Source organism: Nelumbo nucifera, chromosome 2 (genome assembly GCF_055504915.1).
Source record: "Nelumbo nucifera cultivar China Antique chromosome 2, China Antique-T2T, whole genome shotgun sequence".
Classification (NCBI taxonomy): Eukaryota; Viridiplantae; Streptophyta; class Magnoliopsida; order Proteales; family Nelumbonaceae; genus Nelumbo; species Nelumbo nucifera.
The window spans coordinates 9975227-9995463 of record NC_142650.1 but is presented as its reverse complement, the minus strand read 5'-3'; the positions used below and the strand labels follow the sequence as shown (position 1 = coordinate 9995463).

General features: G+C 36.2%; 1 protein-coding gene and 1 long non-coding RNA gene across 2 annotated transcripts; one reads left to right on the top strand and one right to left on the bottom strand.

Moving 5' to 3' along the window:
• Window positions 1-102: 102 nt before the first annotated feature.
• On the bottom strand, window positions 103-3620 carry LOC104594927 (xylan O-acetyltransferase 1-like). Its single transcript, XM_010255482.3, has 5 exons — window positions 2804-3620; window positions 2519-2690; window positions 2180-2379; window positions 1902-2060; window positions 103-792 (listed from the first exon to the last, which is right to left on the bottom strand). The coding sequence occupies exons 1-5, from the start codon at window positions 3400-3402 to the stop codon at window positions 435-437; spliced, it is 1488 nt and encodes a 495-aa protein (XP_010253784.2). The 5' UTR covers window positions 3403-3620; the 3' UTR covers window positions 103-434.
• A 15133-nt stretch (window positions 3621-18753) lies between these two features.
• On the top strand, window positions 18754-19923 carry LOC148801914 (uncharacterized). Its single transcript, XR_016082964.1, has 2 exons — window positions 18754-19617; window positions 19691-19923. It is a non-coding gene; the product is annotated as an uncharacterized LOC148801914 (long non-coding RNA).
• Window positions 19924-20237: the final 314 nt, after the last annotated feature.

The following is a 20237-nucleotide window of genomic DNA, read 5'->3' as shown; positions in this document are numbered from 1 at the left end:
CGTACTCAGTCGATCAAAGGTGCATGGTCTCATTCATCACCCATGCTGAGAAGAATCATCAATTCATATCATTAGAAATTATGACTTTTGTAAGATCATTAATTGGAGATTTTCTTGTATGTTCTTGATTTTTTTTTTATTTCTTTTCTGTGGAATGTCCATTATACATTTTTTGAGGCAGGCAAATTGCGATGACCAGTTTCAAGGGGTCCATGATTCGCGACTTGCCTGAAACATAGCACACCTTCTTGGCTGCCTATCATATTTCAGCCAATCAGGCTGACTAGAGAAATTAAACAAAAGCTTCTGAAACCTAGTGATCAAGAATTCAAAGAAACAAGGAAAGAAAGAAGAAGAAAAATGAGGGAGGATCGATTTGAATTACAAATAGAGCTAGGGATCGATGATGGGTGAATCATGTGGTGCGTCAGGACTCAGGATGAGGAGGAGCGAGAGATGATACGAGTGTAGAGGAACTCGTTCCATGTGTCGGGCAAGCCCGGTAGGCACCAGTGGATACAATCAGCGAATGTGGCGGGGTCGGCCTTTTGCTCCGGTGTAAGCATCTTGCCTTGACGAATGGTGTAGACTGAGGTGTGTGCGTCCTTCCGGTACTCGGATAGGGTTGTTATGTTGAGAAAGTAGACTGGCACCTTCATCGATTCAAACACGTTCCTCCCCGCCCCAAAGAGCCGCCGATCCGTCCCCACTTCCAAACGACTCGTTCTGTTCAACACCGGGGTGGTCTCTTTTGCACACTTGATCCCATTCGGATTGTCCCAGTCCGTGCTCCTACTCCATTCATGCACCCCAAACACCAATTAATTATTCAATATTCATTCATGCATTACAAAAAAGGCAAGAAAAAAAAAACAGACAAAACAGAATGGGGTGGGTTTTCCTGATATTAAACGGGAATGGAAAAATATTTTTGCTCTGAATAAGAGATGGGATTTGAATATAATTCTCAAATTAATTCTAAACCCGTTGATAAATTATTAAAATATTCATATGTTCAATATTAATTTTAAAATACCCTTGAATATTTCTTAAAAGGCTCCGTTTGAAAAGAATACATATACTACAAATACATAAAAACTAATACAAAATACAATGTTTTACACTCTACATATTTATTCCTTTCAAATAAATACAATATTTGTATTTGTAAAAAATGAAAATTCTTATTTAATTTTGTTTTGGATTTTACTTTATTCTGTTTCTTGTCCTTAATTTACTTTGTTGGTATTATAATAAAACAAAATAAGCTAAATTTTGAAATAAAAATTGGTCAAAATTTACATTCAGATCATTTGCACTGACATGGTTTTGTATCACTACAAATTTATTTGCTTTACAACCAAACACAGCCTAAATTCCAAAAAACTTAAGATCCCATAATCACATTTCTAAAATATCTCCTAATTCCCATAGTCCTGGTGGGCTGGTTTAGTTTTATTAGGCCCAATTTTGTTGTTGGAAGTTGGAACTACCATTGCTCTTATAAAAAAGGAAGGTTGGACTCGATTCCCTAGTCAAACCAAATTGGGTGAACCATCTGTTTGATGGATTATTTCAGTCATTCAGTGGACCGCTCTATCTCTACCTAAGCGTGATTCAGCTTCGATGATCGAACAACACAAGAGGGCTGGCAATTGGCTAATGATCAAACGTAAAGCATAAGTAGCATAATGGAGTGTTTGGGTCCCTCAACCGATTCTTATTATTTTAGGTGAGCATGGTGATTTTTGATGATCCAGGCTATCCAGCTTTGTAATGGAGTCAGCCCAATGATGGCAGCGTGGGACGGTGGGAGTAATTAACACAAATTGAAAAAAAAAATGAAAATAAGAAGCAAGCGGAGTGTTAAAAATTAGATAAACTTGGGTTTTGAGTTTTACTTGATATGAAGAGGAGACATGCTGCTGAAGAAAACTGCGGTACGTCTCGGATCCACATTTTCATCTACCCACTTGGCCCATGTTCTTAAGACCCTCTCGTAGGCTATTGGCCGTTCGATCTCATCATATTCCGTGTCCCCCTCGTCGAATGACCCTCGCCTTTCAATCAGCATATTAAAGAGGGGAAAAAATGAGAAGTCATGATCATATATATATATACAACAGTTAAATATAAAAGCAGTAAGGACTAAGAGTTTAGCAATGGTGTCAATACTTACAGAACTTTCATCTGGAGGGTGTTCATCCACCATATGTATGTATTGAAAATCAAATAATCTACCTCTTTCCAATTCTCTCCGTGCTTGGAGATTGACTCGGGCATGATGATCCGGTCCAAAATGCTGTGCATGGTTGGATCATCCGAGTTCGATTGGACCAAAAATGGGGCCCAGTAGAACTCCACAGTAGTTCCATATTCCTTCACGTAACAAATGACACGATGATCAGGTTAAAGAAACAAAGAAAGCAGAGAGCCACTGAATCTATGTACAACCCGAATATCCGTTTGACACGAATCAAGTCGGGCGGTTCATTATTCCTTTGAGAGAGAGAGAGACCTCAGCTCTGAAAACAGAAAGCGAACCAAACTTGTTCAAGCTCTTCTTGCCAGGAGGGATGACGGATTGAACCAGACAAACCATGGATTCCCACTGGTTTCGATTCAACGAGTCGCCAACGAACATAAGTCGCTTTCCTCTGAGCTTCTCAAGCAACAATCTTGCACTAAATCTGAACAGATCGAATAACAAATAATCAACGATCAGCGAGGTTCTTTTACAATTAAAGAAGAGCTGAAATTGGTTAATTTGGACATCAACAGAGAAGAAGTCATTCTCTCTTACTTGGGCAAAGAACAATCTCTGGGTTGCCATCTCCAATTCTGGTATAGAGAATCCTCTCTACCATTCCTCATGCACGTTACCTGTGCAGTGAGGAACTCACATTCATCTTCTTTGTAGAGGGGATGAGAGACGTTGTCGAAAACCCACTCACCCGTAAAGAGATCGCAGTCTTCTGGAGGCACATCAATCACCTCTTCTTCTTCTTTAGCATCAGGCAATTCTGTTTCTTGATCGTTTTCCTTCGTTATGATCATCTTCAGGTTAATGGCTTCTGCAGATTCTTCAGGATTATCCACCACCGCTTGCTTACTAGTCCTTGAAGTCATAGAAATTGACCTCTGGTTGTGGCTCTTGCCGGTTTCTTTGACCGTTTTGTCTAAGTGCGGGTGGTTTTGCTCGAGTTCCTGGGTTTTGGGCCTCGAGAACGGAAACTCTGCGATCGATTTGACGTCCTCATTGTACATGAAACCCGCGAAGAGAAAGATGGAGAAGACAACGACAAAGATGGAGAGGTTGTTGCTTTTCCGGCCACTCCCGCTGTACTTCATCGGTGCAGAGTCTGAGAGAAAGGAAGGCGTTTTCCGGCGAGGTTGCCACATGATATGACGAAAGCGTGAATAGTGAGGGAAGATAGCAGTGGTGATATAGAGACAGAGAGAGAGAGAAGGAGAAAGGAAAGGAGCTGGAAATATGTATTAGGTTTAATGGGGTTTGGTGGGATGGGTTTTCTTTAAGAAACTGGTTTGGGTTTTGAAGGGAGAATCGTCTTTTTCACCTTTTCTTCTAAATTCTAATTGGGTAACTACCTCTTGATTCCAATTCCAAGCCATGAAGAAGGTTCTTTAACCCTTCATACTTTTAGTTAGAGAGAGAGAGAGAAGAGTGAAATCAAAGCTAGCTAGCTTTTCCGAGGGGTCCTTTTCGGAACAGTTCTATATTACTATGATAGACCCATCTGCAAGCTCCACCGTTTACAGATGGAAATTACTGCCTATAGATGGAAGGATTAGGACTAGAATCTAGATAGAGAAAACTTGTGAGGTCGTCAATAGAAAGAATATACTTCGTGAAAAGACGAAGCAAGAGGCTATGAAAAGCATTTGAATTTGAATATTTGATCACGTCGACATTTGAGGTGGGACTGAACTGATTAGGAAATAGGGATGATATGATGGGTACTGAGAAACGAGACCACATCTGCGCCCTACATCACACTCTCGTCCTGTATTTGGAACATTTTTGGATGATGTATCAGAATCGATGATATCATCCGGAGATGCTCTCAATACACGGCGAGAATGTGCTGTGGGGCGAGACATTGTGGGACGGAGATGTGAACTCCCCTGAAACACCGAATATCAAGTTATCAACCATTTGTCCCGATGTCTTACCCACCTTAAAAATTGGAGGTCAAAGGACACAATTAATCATACAACTTCTCCTAGCCTCTACATGAAGTGGTCAGAAGCTTATTCCATATCCATTGCCAACCCAGATGGACAGAGCATTAGTTTCAGTTTGGAAAAGAGTACGTGCAAATATAAATGTTGGGTGCAAGACATTTTATATGATATTTTTAATTTTTTATCAAAAAATAATATTTTTAAACCTTATATTTACACTATAAATGTTCGCATTTATTCTATGTGGATCTGATCTACATGTCTCATTTAATTAATAAATGATGATGATGATATAATAAAGTGGTGATTGAAGCACTTATCCACCTATTTCTACCTTCTCATGGTGAAGAAGGGTATTTGTTTTCTTATTGTTTAAAATAAATTGCATTTAAAAAAAATGTTTAAGACATCAATAGCATTTCTAATTGCAAGCATATCTATGCATATCTTAATTCTCAATTGCATTCCCATAGTCCACAAATGGCATAAATTATTAACAAGAAAATTCATTCCCAAAAAACATGACATGATACCGGAAGGATTTGACCAATCAAAACCCCTTGTGAATTTTGAAAATCCACGTAATTGATTATCATTTTTATGATGCTAGTTGATTGATTATAAGTTTTAATGGCATCATAGTTGAGCACTTGTTAATTAAAACATGTGTTTCTTATGCATTTAAATAGTCAGTTGAACCAGAAATTCAGTTTTAGCATTATATTAGTGTAATTTTTATAATTTTTCCTAATGCATTCATTTGTTTAGTTTTATTGTTCTGTTCGGGAGGGGTAGCAAGGGAATGCTGCTAGGGTTTCAATAGACTGGTTTTGGGTTGAACCCCATCCAAATCAAAATCAATTTGGATAGATTGGGCGGAGCAATAAACATATTGAATTGGACTAGTCTAAATTTAATGGTCCAAAGTATTAATTGAATTGGATTGGCCCTGGTTCATTCATAATGGATTTATTTTGGATTGTGTCGGATTGAACTAATATCCTCTACATACTAATAGAAGGTAAGAATGCTGGTGTCCATGGACCAGGTTTGGGTTGGAACCAATCTAAATTAAAATCAATTTGAACAGATTGAACAGTCCAAGCATTAAATTGGGACAATCCAAAATGGTCCAAAAATATTCATTAGATTGAATTGGACCGGATTCATCTATAATGGACTCATATTAAACCGAATTAGATCCAAGTAAATCAAGTCCAATTGACACCCCTAAATGCTGTAACACCATGATTGTAGCAATGGTAGTCTTTGTGGAGATTGTAGCAATTGTAGTCTTTGTGGAGCTTGGGCTTGCTAACCACAACAAGCTCATTAGTTCATGGTGGGACTGACCTGGTGAGGTACTTTATAGATAATTAAACTAAAGTCATGGCTCAGGGTGGCAACCCTAGCTTAGTTGTTGGTGCATCTTTATTAGTAGTAGGTTTTTATTTATTTATTTATTATTTTATTTTTCTGGTGACGTTTATCAGTGGTAGTTAGAGAACAATGTTAAAAACTTACCAAACTTAATATTTGAGAAAAAAGTAAAGACAAAGCAACTTTCATTTGTAGTCGGTAGTCAGTATAGAGTACCACCCTTTTGTTTGTGTACTTAGTCGGAGTTAGTAGAGAAAGGTTGAAACGTCGCTTAGTTTCCAAGTTAAAGCAATGACATGTTGGCAAGGCTGGTGAATCCTCTGAAACCCATCCAATGTCCTTATTGCACCCATGTCCCATTCATCATATTTCATTTTTTCTCCCTAGATTTTATGCTTATTTTGTTGGTGGATCCATCCGTTTCTTTCTCTTTTTCTCTAGCTTCATAATCACACCTCCTTAATATTTTTTATTATTGATAAAGAAGGAAATCCAATTCTTAGAAGTGAAAAACGAGGTGAGTGATGGTAGGACCGAGGGTGCGGAACTGAAGGGTGGTATATAATGATGTATCATATGTTGGCAAAAGCTACAACAGACATCTACCGCATCCACTGTTATAACTATGTTACATGTTAACCAACCTAGAAAATACATTTTATCTACTAATGTACAAGTTAATTCTAGGTGTCAACAGTCTTTAGAAGGAGGTGGGATTAGTAAGCTTAATTGACTCAAACCAAGTGAAAATGCAACTTACGTATGACCTATGATAAATAATTTATGTAATAAGTTGAGCTTCTGTTTAGAGAAGCTTCTACCTTTGAGCTTTGGGCTGTTGGAAACAAAAAATGAGTGGAGAAGTGTTTTGAGAATTTGCTAAGATTTATTTTTTGGAAACATAAAGGGCTGTTAGTGGGTTGGGTCCGATCTAATGGATTCGAACCGATTGGGGCCAGTTTTGGTTATGGGAGCTGGAATTGACAGGCCGGTTTTGGATTCTGATATTGGATCCTGATTACTATTGGTTTAGAACCAGTTCTATATATTCTTGAACTGATTCAGACTCAACCCAATATATATAGATAATGTATAATATATTAAATAAATAAATTATATATATAATATAATTTAGATAGATAGATAGATAGAATATTTAATATATATATATATTAAACATAAATGTTTATTTTTTATTTATTATAATCGGGTATGTCAAATCAGGTTCGATTGTCTCGAGAACCGATCAATTCGATTCCGGGTCTAGAAATTATAAACCCTATCGCATACAGGTCCGGGTCCGGATCCTTAACATTTCATATGTTGTCTGTTTCGATTCCAGTTAATTACAACCCAGACCTGACCCATTGCTATATAACAATCTAAAACCAAAACACTACACTTTTACAGCTTTTTTGGGAGGGGCTTCAGCTTTGATTGTGCTGCATTGACCGAGTCACAGTAAAGAAGTTATTGAAACTAGCTTCTCCAAAAATTGATTTAATAGCTTAATTAAAGCGTATTCTGGTGTTGACTAAGTTAGTCACATTAAAGAAGCTACTGAAAATAGCTTCACCAAAATATTTATTTAATAGTTCAAGTAAAATGTATTCGGACTTTTTACTAAATATAGTTTCTAGATCTTCTGTATTGAGTCCATCTTGCAAAGCCAAAAACCACTACATGAAAATCCTCCCAAATGGGCACTCAAGCCCCAAAGCACGAAGCAAATTAGGGCATTATGTTTTTACAAATCCTAGAATTTATCAAACATAACCTTACTTTTATAAATAAACTAACCATAGACCTACTGACGAAGCAAGTGATGATACCAATACGAAATGACGCTCCTTTATCTAGCTTCTTAGAATAATAAAAGAAAAAAAGAAAAGAAATTCCTCGACTCCCAGACATGTGTCCCCTTGTAGATCGCAATTATGGGCCTAGGCCAATGTTTTTCTAGCTTTTAGAAGGCCCACCACCCGCTTGGTCCAAAACTCTTGGTGAGCAGCCTGATTCCTTTATCCAACTAGAAGCATACATGGAGATTGAAGCAGGAAGATCATTATTGAGGAAGATTCGAAGTTGGTCGTTGACAGCTTAAACAAAAAGGTGGAGTCTCTATACAGATCATTGAGATGAGGATTGCAGGGTATTGCGAGAGAGAATTGAGGAGCAAGTGGAATATCGTCACACCTTCCGGAGGGCAATAGAGCTGCAGATTGGTTGGTTAATTTTGCGCATTGTAATGTTGTTTCTGGTTCTTCTATCCCGAGAGCTTTAGGTATTATTTGCTGTTTGGATTTGTGGGGAAGTGCTATCCCCCTGGTCTTATGTAGCACCCTTTCCTGTTCTATCAAAATAAATAAATAAATAATCAGCCCATGTCCTCTCCAGCCACGACAATGTGTCTAAATGCTTGGTTTTAGATCCGGACTCATGTCCATTTCTTTTTAATCCCGAAAGGGTCTGTTTGAGGTGTAAAACTGAATTGAATCCATTTATTTGTAATTATGATTTGTATTGCTATACTAGGCAAAAGGCAACCCAACCCGACAGAGGGTTAGGGTCCCCCATCCAGTGACTCGAACCGGAAAATGTTCCAACCTGACCTCGGGTCATGGGCCACCACTATATCACTTATTTTCAAATCGATGTTGACTTGGATGATGGAACCATTCAAACCAGGCAGTTGAACCCGTATTTTTCGTAAAAAATCATTAACTTGGGCCAAAGACAAATTAACCCAGGTGGTTTAACCATTGACCCACACAGCCCATAGTTTAACACCTAACCTGAATATTTAAGGTTAGAGTCCAGCCTTTGTTAACCCAACCTGAAATGACCCAAAAATGCCTCGTCCTGACAGCCCAACCCAATTGCCAAGTCTATAATATATTACTATCCGGTGCAGAATTTGCTTCATCCTAGTTTTTCCTTAGGCTTAGTTTGGAAGGAGTACGAATACAAACATGTATAGTGCAAATTCATACAAAATACAAGGTTTTGCACTCTACATATTTATATTTGTACTCCTTCCAAATGGAGCCTTAGGCTTAGTTTGGAAGGAATATAAATAAAATTTATATAATATAAATATATAAAAAATAATACAAAAAATACAAGGTTTTGCACTCTGCATATTTGTATTTGTACTCCTTCCAAATTGAGCCTTAGGCTCCATTTGGAAGGAGTACAAATACAAATATGCAGAGTGCAAAATCTTATATTTTATATTATTTTGTATGCATTTGTACTGTATATATTTGTATTTGTACTCCTTCCAAACTTAGCCTAATTTGTAGAGTACAAAACCTTACATTTTATATTACTTTGTATGTATTTGTACTCCTTCTAAACTGAGCCTTACTAATTTTCTACCATCCTAATTTGCCAAGTGTATGTATTACCATCCTAATTTTCTCCTCGTTCCTGCTTCCATTCTCCTATATATGAAGTGGAGACTATATCATCCCAATTTCTTTTACAAAAAAGACATCATTTTACCTTTCATATAAGTAAATAAAACAAAATCAAATATTAAGCATAGTTGAATTAGAATTTACACTCTGTCCACTTGCACTTTCAAGCGGTGTTTGGAACCAATGCCATTTTTTTCAGAAAATGGTGTTGCATTAGCATGCTGTTTTCTCAAGTTTTCTATTTGGTAGCATTGCTGTTGCTGTCACATAGGCATTTTTTCAATGCCATGTCAGCACAAAATGGAAAAACACAAAAAATGATGTTTTCTCGGACCACACCTTTCCCAATTTTCAAGACATGATTTGATAAAACGTTTCTCGAAAAAACCGACTAACCAAATAGCAGACGTTTTTCCAAAATATGAATTTCTGATGTGACACTGTTTTCTAAGAAAACAACATTAATGCCAAACACCTACCACATCACAAACAAACGGAGCCAAAGTCCTGTCAAGTTGTTTCTTGTGATGTGTGGTTACATGAGATGCGTTTAACCATGGTTATAGCGAATTCAAAAGTCCTTTCGTGCTTCTGACGTTAAATACTTGGATTCAAACCAAGCTGAGCCAAATACTTAGATATTTGAGCTTGGCTCACAGGGATAGTATCAGGCTCGAGCTCGATTCGAGCTAGAGACTTAAGCTCAAGCTTGGCTCAGTTCATAGCTCTTAAGTTTGAGTTCGACTATAAACCATTTTTTTTTTTGGAAAAACAAATTATGTATAAAATTATTTTTTTTAAATTAAGAATTATAAAAATGATTTAATATTATATATACAAAAAATAATTATAATTTTTTTTTTATTTTACACACAAGAAAAATATTTATAAAAGTTTGAGTTCGAGCTCGGCTAGGTTAGCAAACGAGCCTAAATATTAGGCTTAAAGCTCAGCTTAAGCCGAGCTGAGCCAAGCTCTAATAGCTCGTGAAAGGCTCAACTCGTGGCCACCCCTACTCCTTTACAGTTATAAGTAATTTGTATGATACCTGAAAAACTTTAACCATTGAGAAATCTAGGTAAATTCGAATGAAGGGTTCAACTATGATACCGAGAATACTTGTAATCAATCAATGGTAACTAATCGAGCGGTATTTATCTAAATTCAGGGTGTTTCGAAGCCTTTCCGGTATTATGTCTTTCTGGCATCATAGATTTTTCCTTGAACCACTACCAATTCTTAGTTGGTACCCCAATTCATCTTGGTATGTTTAATGGGCCAGGCCACTAATTTTGAATATGTCAAAGTGAGTTAGTTGGACTTCAGTCAGGTGGCGTTTCTGTAAGTTATGTACCCCAATTCATCTTGGTATGTTTAATGGGCCAGACCACTAATTCTGAATATATCAAAGCTATGTTTTTAACCCACCGTTGACCCAGCTGGTTGAACTTTCATCTGGCCAAGATTCCATGTTTGGTTCAGTTAAGACCTGTTAGATGGTAAAAAATCGTTGATTTGGTTAAGAATCACTTAACCCAGACAGTTCAACCTTTGACCCATTCGAGCCGCTCATCAGGTTGTGGGTTGCATATTCAATGTATGCAAACTTTCGGAGGCCGTAACTTATTTATTTATTTATTTTTTATTTTGGATAATTTTTCGAGATCTATGCATCCCAAGGGGCCATAGGCGATTAGGCGTCTTGCCCCACTATTTTCACGAAAAAACCCCATTTTTAGTCTCAAATTACAATTTTTTATATTTTTATAAATTAAAAAATTTAAAAACTGAATTAAAAATATAAAATAATACATGTAAGATATCTAAAACATATTTATACATTATTTATTACTAAAATATATATTTACACACACATATACACAAATATATGTATATAAATATATATACTTAATACATATATATATGATGACATGGCACAGTCTAAACCATTCAATCTGATAGGTCAAAGTGAGTTAGTTAGGCTTTGACTTAAGTCAGGTGGCCTTTCTGTAAGTTATGTTTGGTAAAAAAAAATTCGGAGAACCTAAATCGATCGGCTGCAAGTCAATAGTCATTTGAAGAGTTGTCCACTTCAGCCTCTTTTAATAGCTTATCCAAGGCACTCCAAAACAGCCAAACCAGCTTAGTAACCATTAGGGAGAATTTTAATGCAACATCTCCTGACTTTCAATGTCGGCCCCACACAGAAAGCACAGAAGTTATGTTTGGTGAAAAATATGGCAAACCCATATACCAAGAAAGTGGCTCTCGGGTGAAACTATTTTTAATAGCTTCTTCAAACAAGTTCAGTGGAAGCAGTTCAATCAAAGCTGAAGTCCTTTCAAACGAGCACTTAATTGAATCTTCAATTCAGTCCTCCCAAATGGGCCCTAAGCAAGTAATCCGTTATCCGTGGACTGGCCTTGGACCTAAATTAGAGGATGGTAACCAACGATAGGGCCATAGTCCATGGATATCCAACGATTGTAGAAATGAGAATACAATGTAAAGATGATAATGTTGTGGAGAATTATATCTTATATCCATTTTCGATGATTGGATTTTTATTCAAATTAACAATGTCAAAACCATGGTTTCAAATGTCGCAAAATGTGGTTAATGTCCCCTGGCATAAGTCGATGTCGAGGCTCACCGACATGAAAATGAATGGTAATATAGAAATTACATTATTTCGGTCGACATTTCCTATATTTTGGAAATGTTGACCAAATTGGTCCTAATAACCAAATAAAAGATAGTTTTTCCTATTATGTCGACAGGATGTCAACTAATGTACATTAATAATATAATATATTAGTATATTATATTAATATAATATAGTATATTAATATCCATTAATAATTTCTATTTAATCTTTCAAATAAAGTATTTATTAAAAAGAATTAACAAAATATAAAAACAAAAGAATAAATTAATTACTTTATAATATAAAACATAAAATATTTTTCAAGTAATAAAATATTAACTAGTTAGTATTTTTTAAAATATTTATTAAAATCAAAAAATGTTTATTAAATTTTATAATAAATCATATTCTACATTTAATATAAAAAATCAGAATAAATTTATTCAATTTTATACTAAATCATAATTTATTATAAATATAATATTAAAAATCATAATAAATTCATTAAGTTTTATAAGAAATCAGAATTTATCATAATCTTAATACTACAAAAAGGAGAATCAGTTTATTAAATTTATAATAAAACATAATGTATTATAACTTTAATATTTAAAATTTAGAATAAATGTATTTCTATTTACTAGTGTGAAATAAATATATTAGAATTTATAATAAATCAGAATTAAAAATAAGAAAAGAAAATATCAGATAACCTTGTAAAAACATCAAAATGCATAATAAATCAGTAAATCGTCATTTACTAATTTGTTATTGATCTTAATTTCTTAGCTTTATATAATGGTTGTGAATAAGATAATAGTTTAGAAATATGTATTAATGTTTCTTTTATCATTTTACAAAATATCATTGCATATTTCCATATATTTCATAATATTTCCACAATGTCCCTAATTTTTACAATATTTCCTCTCGACATTTCTAACATTTTCGATATATGTCTTATATTTTGATGAACGACATTTCCATCAATATCGACATTTTAAACCTTGATCAAAACAAATTGAGCATATTTCGTAAAAATTAGTTTGTGATCACACAATTCATTGAAAAGGAAAAAAATCTTCATTAGGGTGTATAGTACATACTGAGGTCAGATATAAAGTTATTAAGACCCACCCCAATATAATAATTATGGGCCCAAACATAACTCAGGATATTGGGCCCATACATGAGCTCTAAAGGGTCCAATAGTATTGAAAATTAGAATCACCATTCACCTTGCTCAAGGATCAGATAAAATAATCATTCCTTCGACCATTAGTCTCATTAGTGTGCATATGAATGCGGATTATCAAAGGAAAAGCAACGAAGAAAACAAAATGCCTACTATGTTAACTCTATAAACAAGGCCTACTTTGGCAATCATGTATGGGGGGGGGGGGGGGGGGGGGTTAGGGTCGGGTTTGGACCTTTGACATCCTAGGACTACTCTATGGGCCAAAATATAGTAAAACTGAACCCACCCATCGACTGGGTGGTTCACCTGCTGGATTGAACAAATTAAAAACGAGCTGCTCATTGCCGGTTCAACTGGTTTGACCGTCTGAATCAACGGTTTACTGACCAAATCAATGATTTTTTGGAGAAATAACGGTTTTGGGGTAAAATAGAATTGGTCACCTGATCGGTTCCCGTTTTTTCATTCCGGTTCAGTTTTGAAAACCATGCCCAATTCCCTCAAATCTTTCTTGGTATTGATCCATTTTCCCATCTTGGTTTCATATCTGAATCCACGTAGATCCGACTCAATCCCAAGCTGTTATAATTGACTAAATTATGACTTCACAACGATTTCGAATGGTTAATTGAAACCCGGATTATAAAAAAAAAAAAAAAAAAAAAACAAAAACAAAAGCACAATGTAGGTCTTGACAATGACATGGTTGGATAATATATAGGTTCAAGCTTCCATGCACTACTGATGCCGTTATGAGAGGGATTTGGTTCTCTCACAACAGCCATTGTTTTCATGCTTCATCAGCAACTCACTCTCACTGTATTGTTCTCTGCAGCACGCCAATGTTTTCTCCATCCAATAAAGGTATTTAAATCACTTAAGTAAATTATTATCCTTTTAGGGTTACTCATATTATAACAACCATTGCTCTTACTTTTAATCATTGTAATTTTTTAATTTTAAAATGTTTATTAATAATTATGATTTCTTAAATAAAAAATATATTTTGTTTTAATAAAAAATATTTAAAGAGATTAGAAAGGTAAGCACAGTTAATTAATAAGGACCATTACATTACAATAATCAGGTCAAGGTTTCCCATTATAATGACTAATTTTCTTTGGTTATTTGCACTTTGCAACTTGCAACAAAAGATTTCAAGTTGCTAGTGCTTACCATCTCACAGACAAATACAGGCAAGGGAAGGAAGATAAAAGAAAACGACTAGCTAGAAACTACACCTACATCAGCAAATTTATATTGGTTTTGCTGACATACTAGTTAATTTTTATTTGAAAAGAACAAAATTTGCAATATCATACCAGCTTGGATCTATTACCCACAAAGACAACCACACATCAGGAATATCTCCTCATCCTCATGAATAACAACTTGGATTAGCAGCTCTAAACTCAAATCATAGATATCCACAGACCCACTAATGGTTTAGTTCCCCCAAGGAAATCAAACTGGGTTCCATGCATCCACATATATAGACTTGAGATGTAGGATTAAAATGGCCCAAATTCCGCATTATTGTAATTTTGTATATATGATGACAGTGTGGTCATACTTCGATTTGATCCTTCGGTGGTTGGACCACAGTCAAAACATTCATAAAATGTTGATTTGGTCAAAGTAATCTCAGTACATGCATGTATTTAAAGGGGATGATAAAACTGGTTTTTATGCAGAATATATCGAAGTCTATATATGTGGCTTGTCGGAGTGTGGCTGTCTTGGTCAGGCCTGAGGACCACACGTAAGAGAGTGGCCACACCATATCCATATATAATTCAATAGACATTATCCATTTGATTTATGGATGCATTATTTTCAACATTTTCAGAGATTGTAAAAGAAAAAAAAAAGTTCCCTATCCAATATCCATCGTGACTGACTGAGAAAAAAGAGTTGATAACTACATGATCTTATCCCAAAGCTGATTTTGGTCCAACTGATCCCATCTAAACATGGCAATTTGTGAACCCCAAAACACTCTTACCATTCATACAACCCGACCCATAGGGCCAGACCCCAGCACTAGATTCCTTCTTAGGTTCATTTGTGAAGAGTGAAAATCCTTTTGAGATAATTTTGCCCAAATCAAAATGGTTACATCAATGTTGATGTCTCAGTACGTACGATGTTTTGAAGGAAGGATCGTTACTGAGAATTTTAATCTGTCTATGAAAAGTTGAAAACAATGGAGAATACATTTGCCAACTTTCTAATATTCTGCCAACACGTCTCTAGTATGAGAAAAGTCGTACCAAGCTCATTAACCCATCTGCAGACGTTCAATCTCAGGCTTTCATTTCTAAATTCTAATTCCGTTCCTGAAGCAAACCATTGATGTCATACATAGAATATAGAAAAAAGGGTCCCAGAGCCAAAGAGGTCTGATGGTGAAGGCTTTCTTTTGACGCTACCTCTCTCTCTCTCTCTCTAAGTTGCCTCTTGGCTAAAGCTCAATTCCGAAGGCTCTCGGCCAAACAATCCTAACAGCCAATCAACAGCCTTTTCATTTGAAGCCAGATACTAGAGCCGAGGTTGTTAACTGCTGCGGTCTGCAACCGCAAGCAAGCGCCAAAGGAAGAAATAATTTACATCCACCACTCAACCAGGCAAACACCAGCAGCATTCTCTTCCAAGACGCAAATGAAAAGAGAGCTGGGTGTGGGTAAACTCAGAAGAAGACAAACTCTATGCATCGCAGAATGACGCCATGAAATCGGCTACTCAGTTGCTTTCCAAAGGTTGCTTCTGGTTTCAGAACACTAATAGTTGTTACAAAGAATTTTGGATCCATGATAGTTCAGTCTGCTAATTAACACCAAATAAATAGAGCCACTTAGTATCAAACCCACACTGCATCAAGTTCGAATTTCAACTATATATAATACAAGTATTTTATTAACCCTCTTTCTTTTTAGCACTATAAGTAACCCAAATATCAAATATGAAATACCTCGGTGCACGCCTGAAACTGATCGAAGTAGAGGTGATGATGGCCCGGGCCCGGGCCAGGGCCAGGTATAGAAACTATAATAAAAGCTATAGCCTGTGCCAAGCCCATCCTGGCCTGGATTTCAGGCCAATGAGTTATATATAATTAGGGCTGTAAGTTGGTTTGGGTTAGGTCGGGTTAAGGCAAACCCTAACCCAACCTTAAGTTCCAAACCCCAACCCTAACCCTAACTAAATTCCTTGAACCCTAACCCAATCCAACATTTTTTCCATCCCTTAAAATCTCATAGAACTTCTTAATTTCAGACCTTAACTCAACTTTTACTACATATGTTAATCTTGTGTTTTATTAGTATTTATTTGTTGATGTTTTTATTGGTTCTTTAAGTACAAAATTCAAAAAACAATGTTTGAAATGATTATAGCTTATTATGAGTTATAACTTATAATAGATCTTTTATGGGCAATAAGTTATGGGTGGCAAACAATAAAGAGGAGATAAAGAATAAAATATTCAAAAAATATAAAAAATGTTATTAAGGTTTTGGTATTTCTAATTAGGATTAAGTGAAATGATTATCTTAAAAGAAATAAGTGATAGTATGTAGTAGGGACTATACAACTATCGTGCATATAAACAAATCAATGTATGGTATCATATATATAACATATATTTATATATAATATGTACTATAGAGTCGGGTTCGGGTTGCTCGAGGGTCAATCCTAACCCAATCTGAAGTAAAGTTGGGTTAATAAATTTCAACACGACCCAACCCGACCTTTTTGGGTTGGGTTCGGGCCAACCCAGCCCAAGCGACAGCCTTATGTATAATACAAAACTAAGGCCCAATCTTGAATTTTCTAGGCTGGGCCTGCGGAAAATGATCATCAAAGGAACTATGACCAACCAAGGTTCAAAGTATCAACACGTATCGGCCCGTGATGCATATCTTTCTGGGACCCCTCCGATACGCCCCTACAATGGGTGTATCGGGGTCTGACCGGTTCAGGGTGTGGAGGAGGCCTAAACCGGCTCCCCTAAACCAGTTATGAAAAAAAGCACTAAAAAGCTGTATCAATTCTCCCAATACACCCCTACAGTGGATGTATCGGAGGTCTGACTGGTTCAGGGTGTAGAGGAGGCCTAAATTGACTCCCCTGAACCAATTACGAAAAAAAATAAAAAAATAAAAAACACTAAAAACCTGTATTGATTCGCCCAATACGCCAACTCGATCATATCGATATTTTGAACCTTCTGACCAACCACTCAATGGCTACCAAATGAAATACGATACTTACAAATGAAAGCAACCTTATTGTTTCTCTCAAGAGGGAAAAAAAAAACAAAAAAAAAAATAAAGAAAAAGAAAGTGACCTTATTAGGTCGATGACCCAATAGCAATAGCTGAGATACTCATTCAGCATCCCTGGCGTTGGATCAAACCTTCACTTTAAAGGCATTCACTTTTCAAAACTTCTCTTTTCCTTTCTTTCTCTTCTTATTCTGAAAAGAAAAATTACATGAAAAAAGTGCATAAAAAACTCATATTTTTTACCCCCAAAGTGTTTTCTTTTCCGTTTTAATCTTCTCTCTCTCTAATCTTTTACTTTGGATTCTTTTGTTTTGCTGTAATTTTACTGTGAATCATAAGTGGATGCTTTATAAATGCCAATTGTCCTTGCATCAGCCTTTCCTAAAGCATTGTGTTTTATTAACAGCGTGTATGATTAAAATACATAGTCAATTATTGGTGTTATTTTGTTAGTTTTTGGATTTTGAAGGGCGACCAAACACTTGCCCATCAATCAACATCTTTATAAAGTGATGGGATGGTTGTTAATGTGGACATTTCCTCTTCCTTCCATTGGTACAAATGCCCTAAAAAATTAATTTCCTAAAAAAATTTTGATCTGATGTGATTAGTCTTGTAGCCATGGTTTCTAATTCTGACAAGATTTCATGTTCAGAAATTTGAAATTGAAATCAGCAAATTTCAGCCTGAAAATTTGCTGTATTTCAACAAAAAAAAAGGGTTAGAGCAAATAAAATAAGTAAAAAACTACAAAATTATTCATTTAATGGAGCTTTAAATGAATTATAAGATATAAGAGATGATTTTAGATATATAAGGGCAAATTTTCAATATATTGAAAAGCTAACTTCCTTTTGTTCAGCTTGAACAAAATGCAAAATGTCACGCAGTCAAAGGCCCTACTTGTAAGTAATTGTGCACTACAAGATGGATGACTCTTTATTATCTCTGCCACCTAATTAACTCACAGTCCATTTGGGAGGGCTTCTATGTACCTTGATTGAACTGCATTGATCAATAAATCCATTTCAGAGAAGCTACTTAACATAATTTCATTGAAAAGTCAATTGATTTAATATATGTAAATCTATTTTTAGGCTTTCCAGATTTTTATGAAACATCATTCGGATTTTTTCTGCTCAGAACCTCACATAAATGTTAAAAATTACTGCATGGAAGACCTCCCAAAAAGGCGCTCGAGCTAGGTTGGCTCAACCCCATGTATTAAAACTTCAGTCCTGATTATAATCCAACCCTATATATCTTCAACCTAAGGCTCTCAATTAACCCTAACCTAACTCAATCATAAAATCAAGTGATTCTGGTTATTGGGTTGGGATCAGAAACTTCCGATAATGATACATAGATATGATATTATAGTAATAATGTAATATGTAACAACAACCCACCCTTCATCATCATAAACATACATACACGATTGCACAATTTAATCCAAACGAACCCTACTATTTTTTTCGGGTTTGACCCAACCCAAAACCCAAATTGAAGTAAAAACTATTAAGTGCTGGTAGAAGAGGTCCAGAGGATGAGGATTGACTGAAAAAGTTGTTTTTTTTTTTAATTTTAATTTGGGGACACGTGGTAGTAAGAAAGAAGTATGGTTTTATGTGAAGAGGATGACAACTGAAAGCACAGTACATGTACGTGATTGGCCAGGACTGTTTTGTCAATGTGCAGCATCTGCCAAGAAGACAGGTCTGACATAATACATGTGTCGGATGGAGTGAAAAGTGTGGGGTGGTGGATAAGGGTGAACCCAAAAGGGCAAAAGGGAACATAGAGTATTGCTTATCTCCCTTAACGATGGGTATTATTAATTCCCCTCGATGAGGGCGGATTTGGCCCTCCTTGTGACACATGGCACCGATTCAATAATTTGGCCTTAAAGCGAGCTGGCAGCCTGGCACTGGCATGATCTAGTGATTTACAAGACATGTTCATCGACAAATTTGGCATGTATATCCTAACACTCTCACGATCCTTGAAAGTTGGCCTACGTGCCGAACGATCCGGAAGTGGTCAACGTGCATGGCGGTTACTTCCAGGAATCTCGAACCACTTAAATGATTTCGCAGAAATCTCGGATATGGTGCGTGAAGCCCACACCAAACAATGCCTATATAAAGGCACCAACCCAGAAGCAAGCGGGTAAGCAAGTTCTAGCTCTCAGACTATGTGATTTTTAGCTCATAGTCTATTATGAGAGTACTGACTTAAGTATCGGAGCGACCTCGCCGGGTTAGCCACCGCAGGTCCTCTGACATTTGGTTCCTTGCAGGTCTCTAAAGAAAAACGAAGTTCATCAATTCAGCTCGCCATCAGGCAGCTTGGCACCTGGTCAGCCCAACACCTCACAAGCAGCTCGACACCTCATAGGCAGCTCGGCACATTGCAGGCAAAGTTCTCCACTTCGGCCTGAATCATCGGCCACTTGGAAGCAAACCAAATGATGAGGTATTTAGCCAAAAGATTGATACATGACCAAAAATTGATTCATCACTATTAATGTTTACTTTTCTCTCTTCAGTATTCATAGTTCAGATGCTGCAAAACGTACATCCATTAAGGCTCCGTTAGGGAAGAGGGTAAATGTAAATAATCATGATTCAGGTAAATGTAAAAATTGGGCTAGTTTTATGGTCATTTGCATCCATGGTTGTTTGGTTGTAAGAAAGTGTTTAGAAGTTTTTTACATTGCAAATTCAGAGTTAGAGGCTACATTCCTTTTAAATCACATAATAGAAGAACAGATGAAACCAACATATGGAGAACATGTAAGAGTCAGGCTATGTACCTTCGAGTATTAAGAATCAACTGTTTACTGGGTAGAAGAACGAACGAGTGAGATCTAGCCTCTGTCGAGCCTGTTGCATGCAAAATACAAAAAAAAAAAAATCACAAAAACATTATTATCAATAGATTATTTTTTCCAAATACATGCCGAAACAAGGGAAAAGTAGAAGAAAACCCAGAGAGAATTTGGCCTCTATCTACTGCGGTGTTTCCCGAATCTATTTTGGGCGGCAACTTTTCCCTTCCAAATACTGTGAAACATGGCGACGATCTGATGTCTT

Excerpts from the sequence above, each read along its gene's own strand:
- LOC104594927 (XM_010255482.3), bottom strand. The coding sequence starts at position 3,402 with ATGTGGCAACCTCGCCGGAAAACGCCTTCCTTTCTCTCAGACTCTGCA. Across the intron at positions 2,691-2,803 it reads AGAGATTGTTCTTTGCCCAA|ATTTAGTGCAAGATTGTTGC; the intron begins GTAAGAGAGAAT and ends CGATCTGTTCAG. Across the intron at positions 793-1,901 it reads ATGTCTCCTCTTCATATCAA|GAGCACGGACTGGGACAATC; the intron begins GTAAAACTCAAA and ends TGAATGGAGTAG.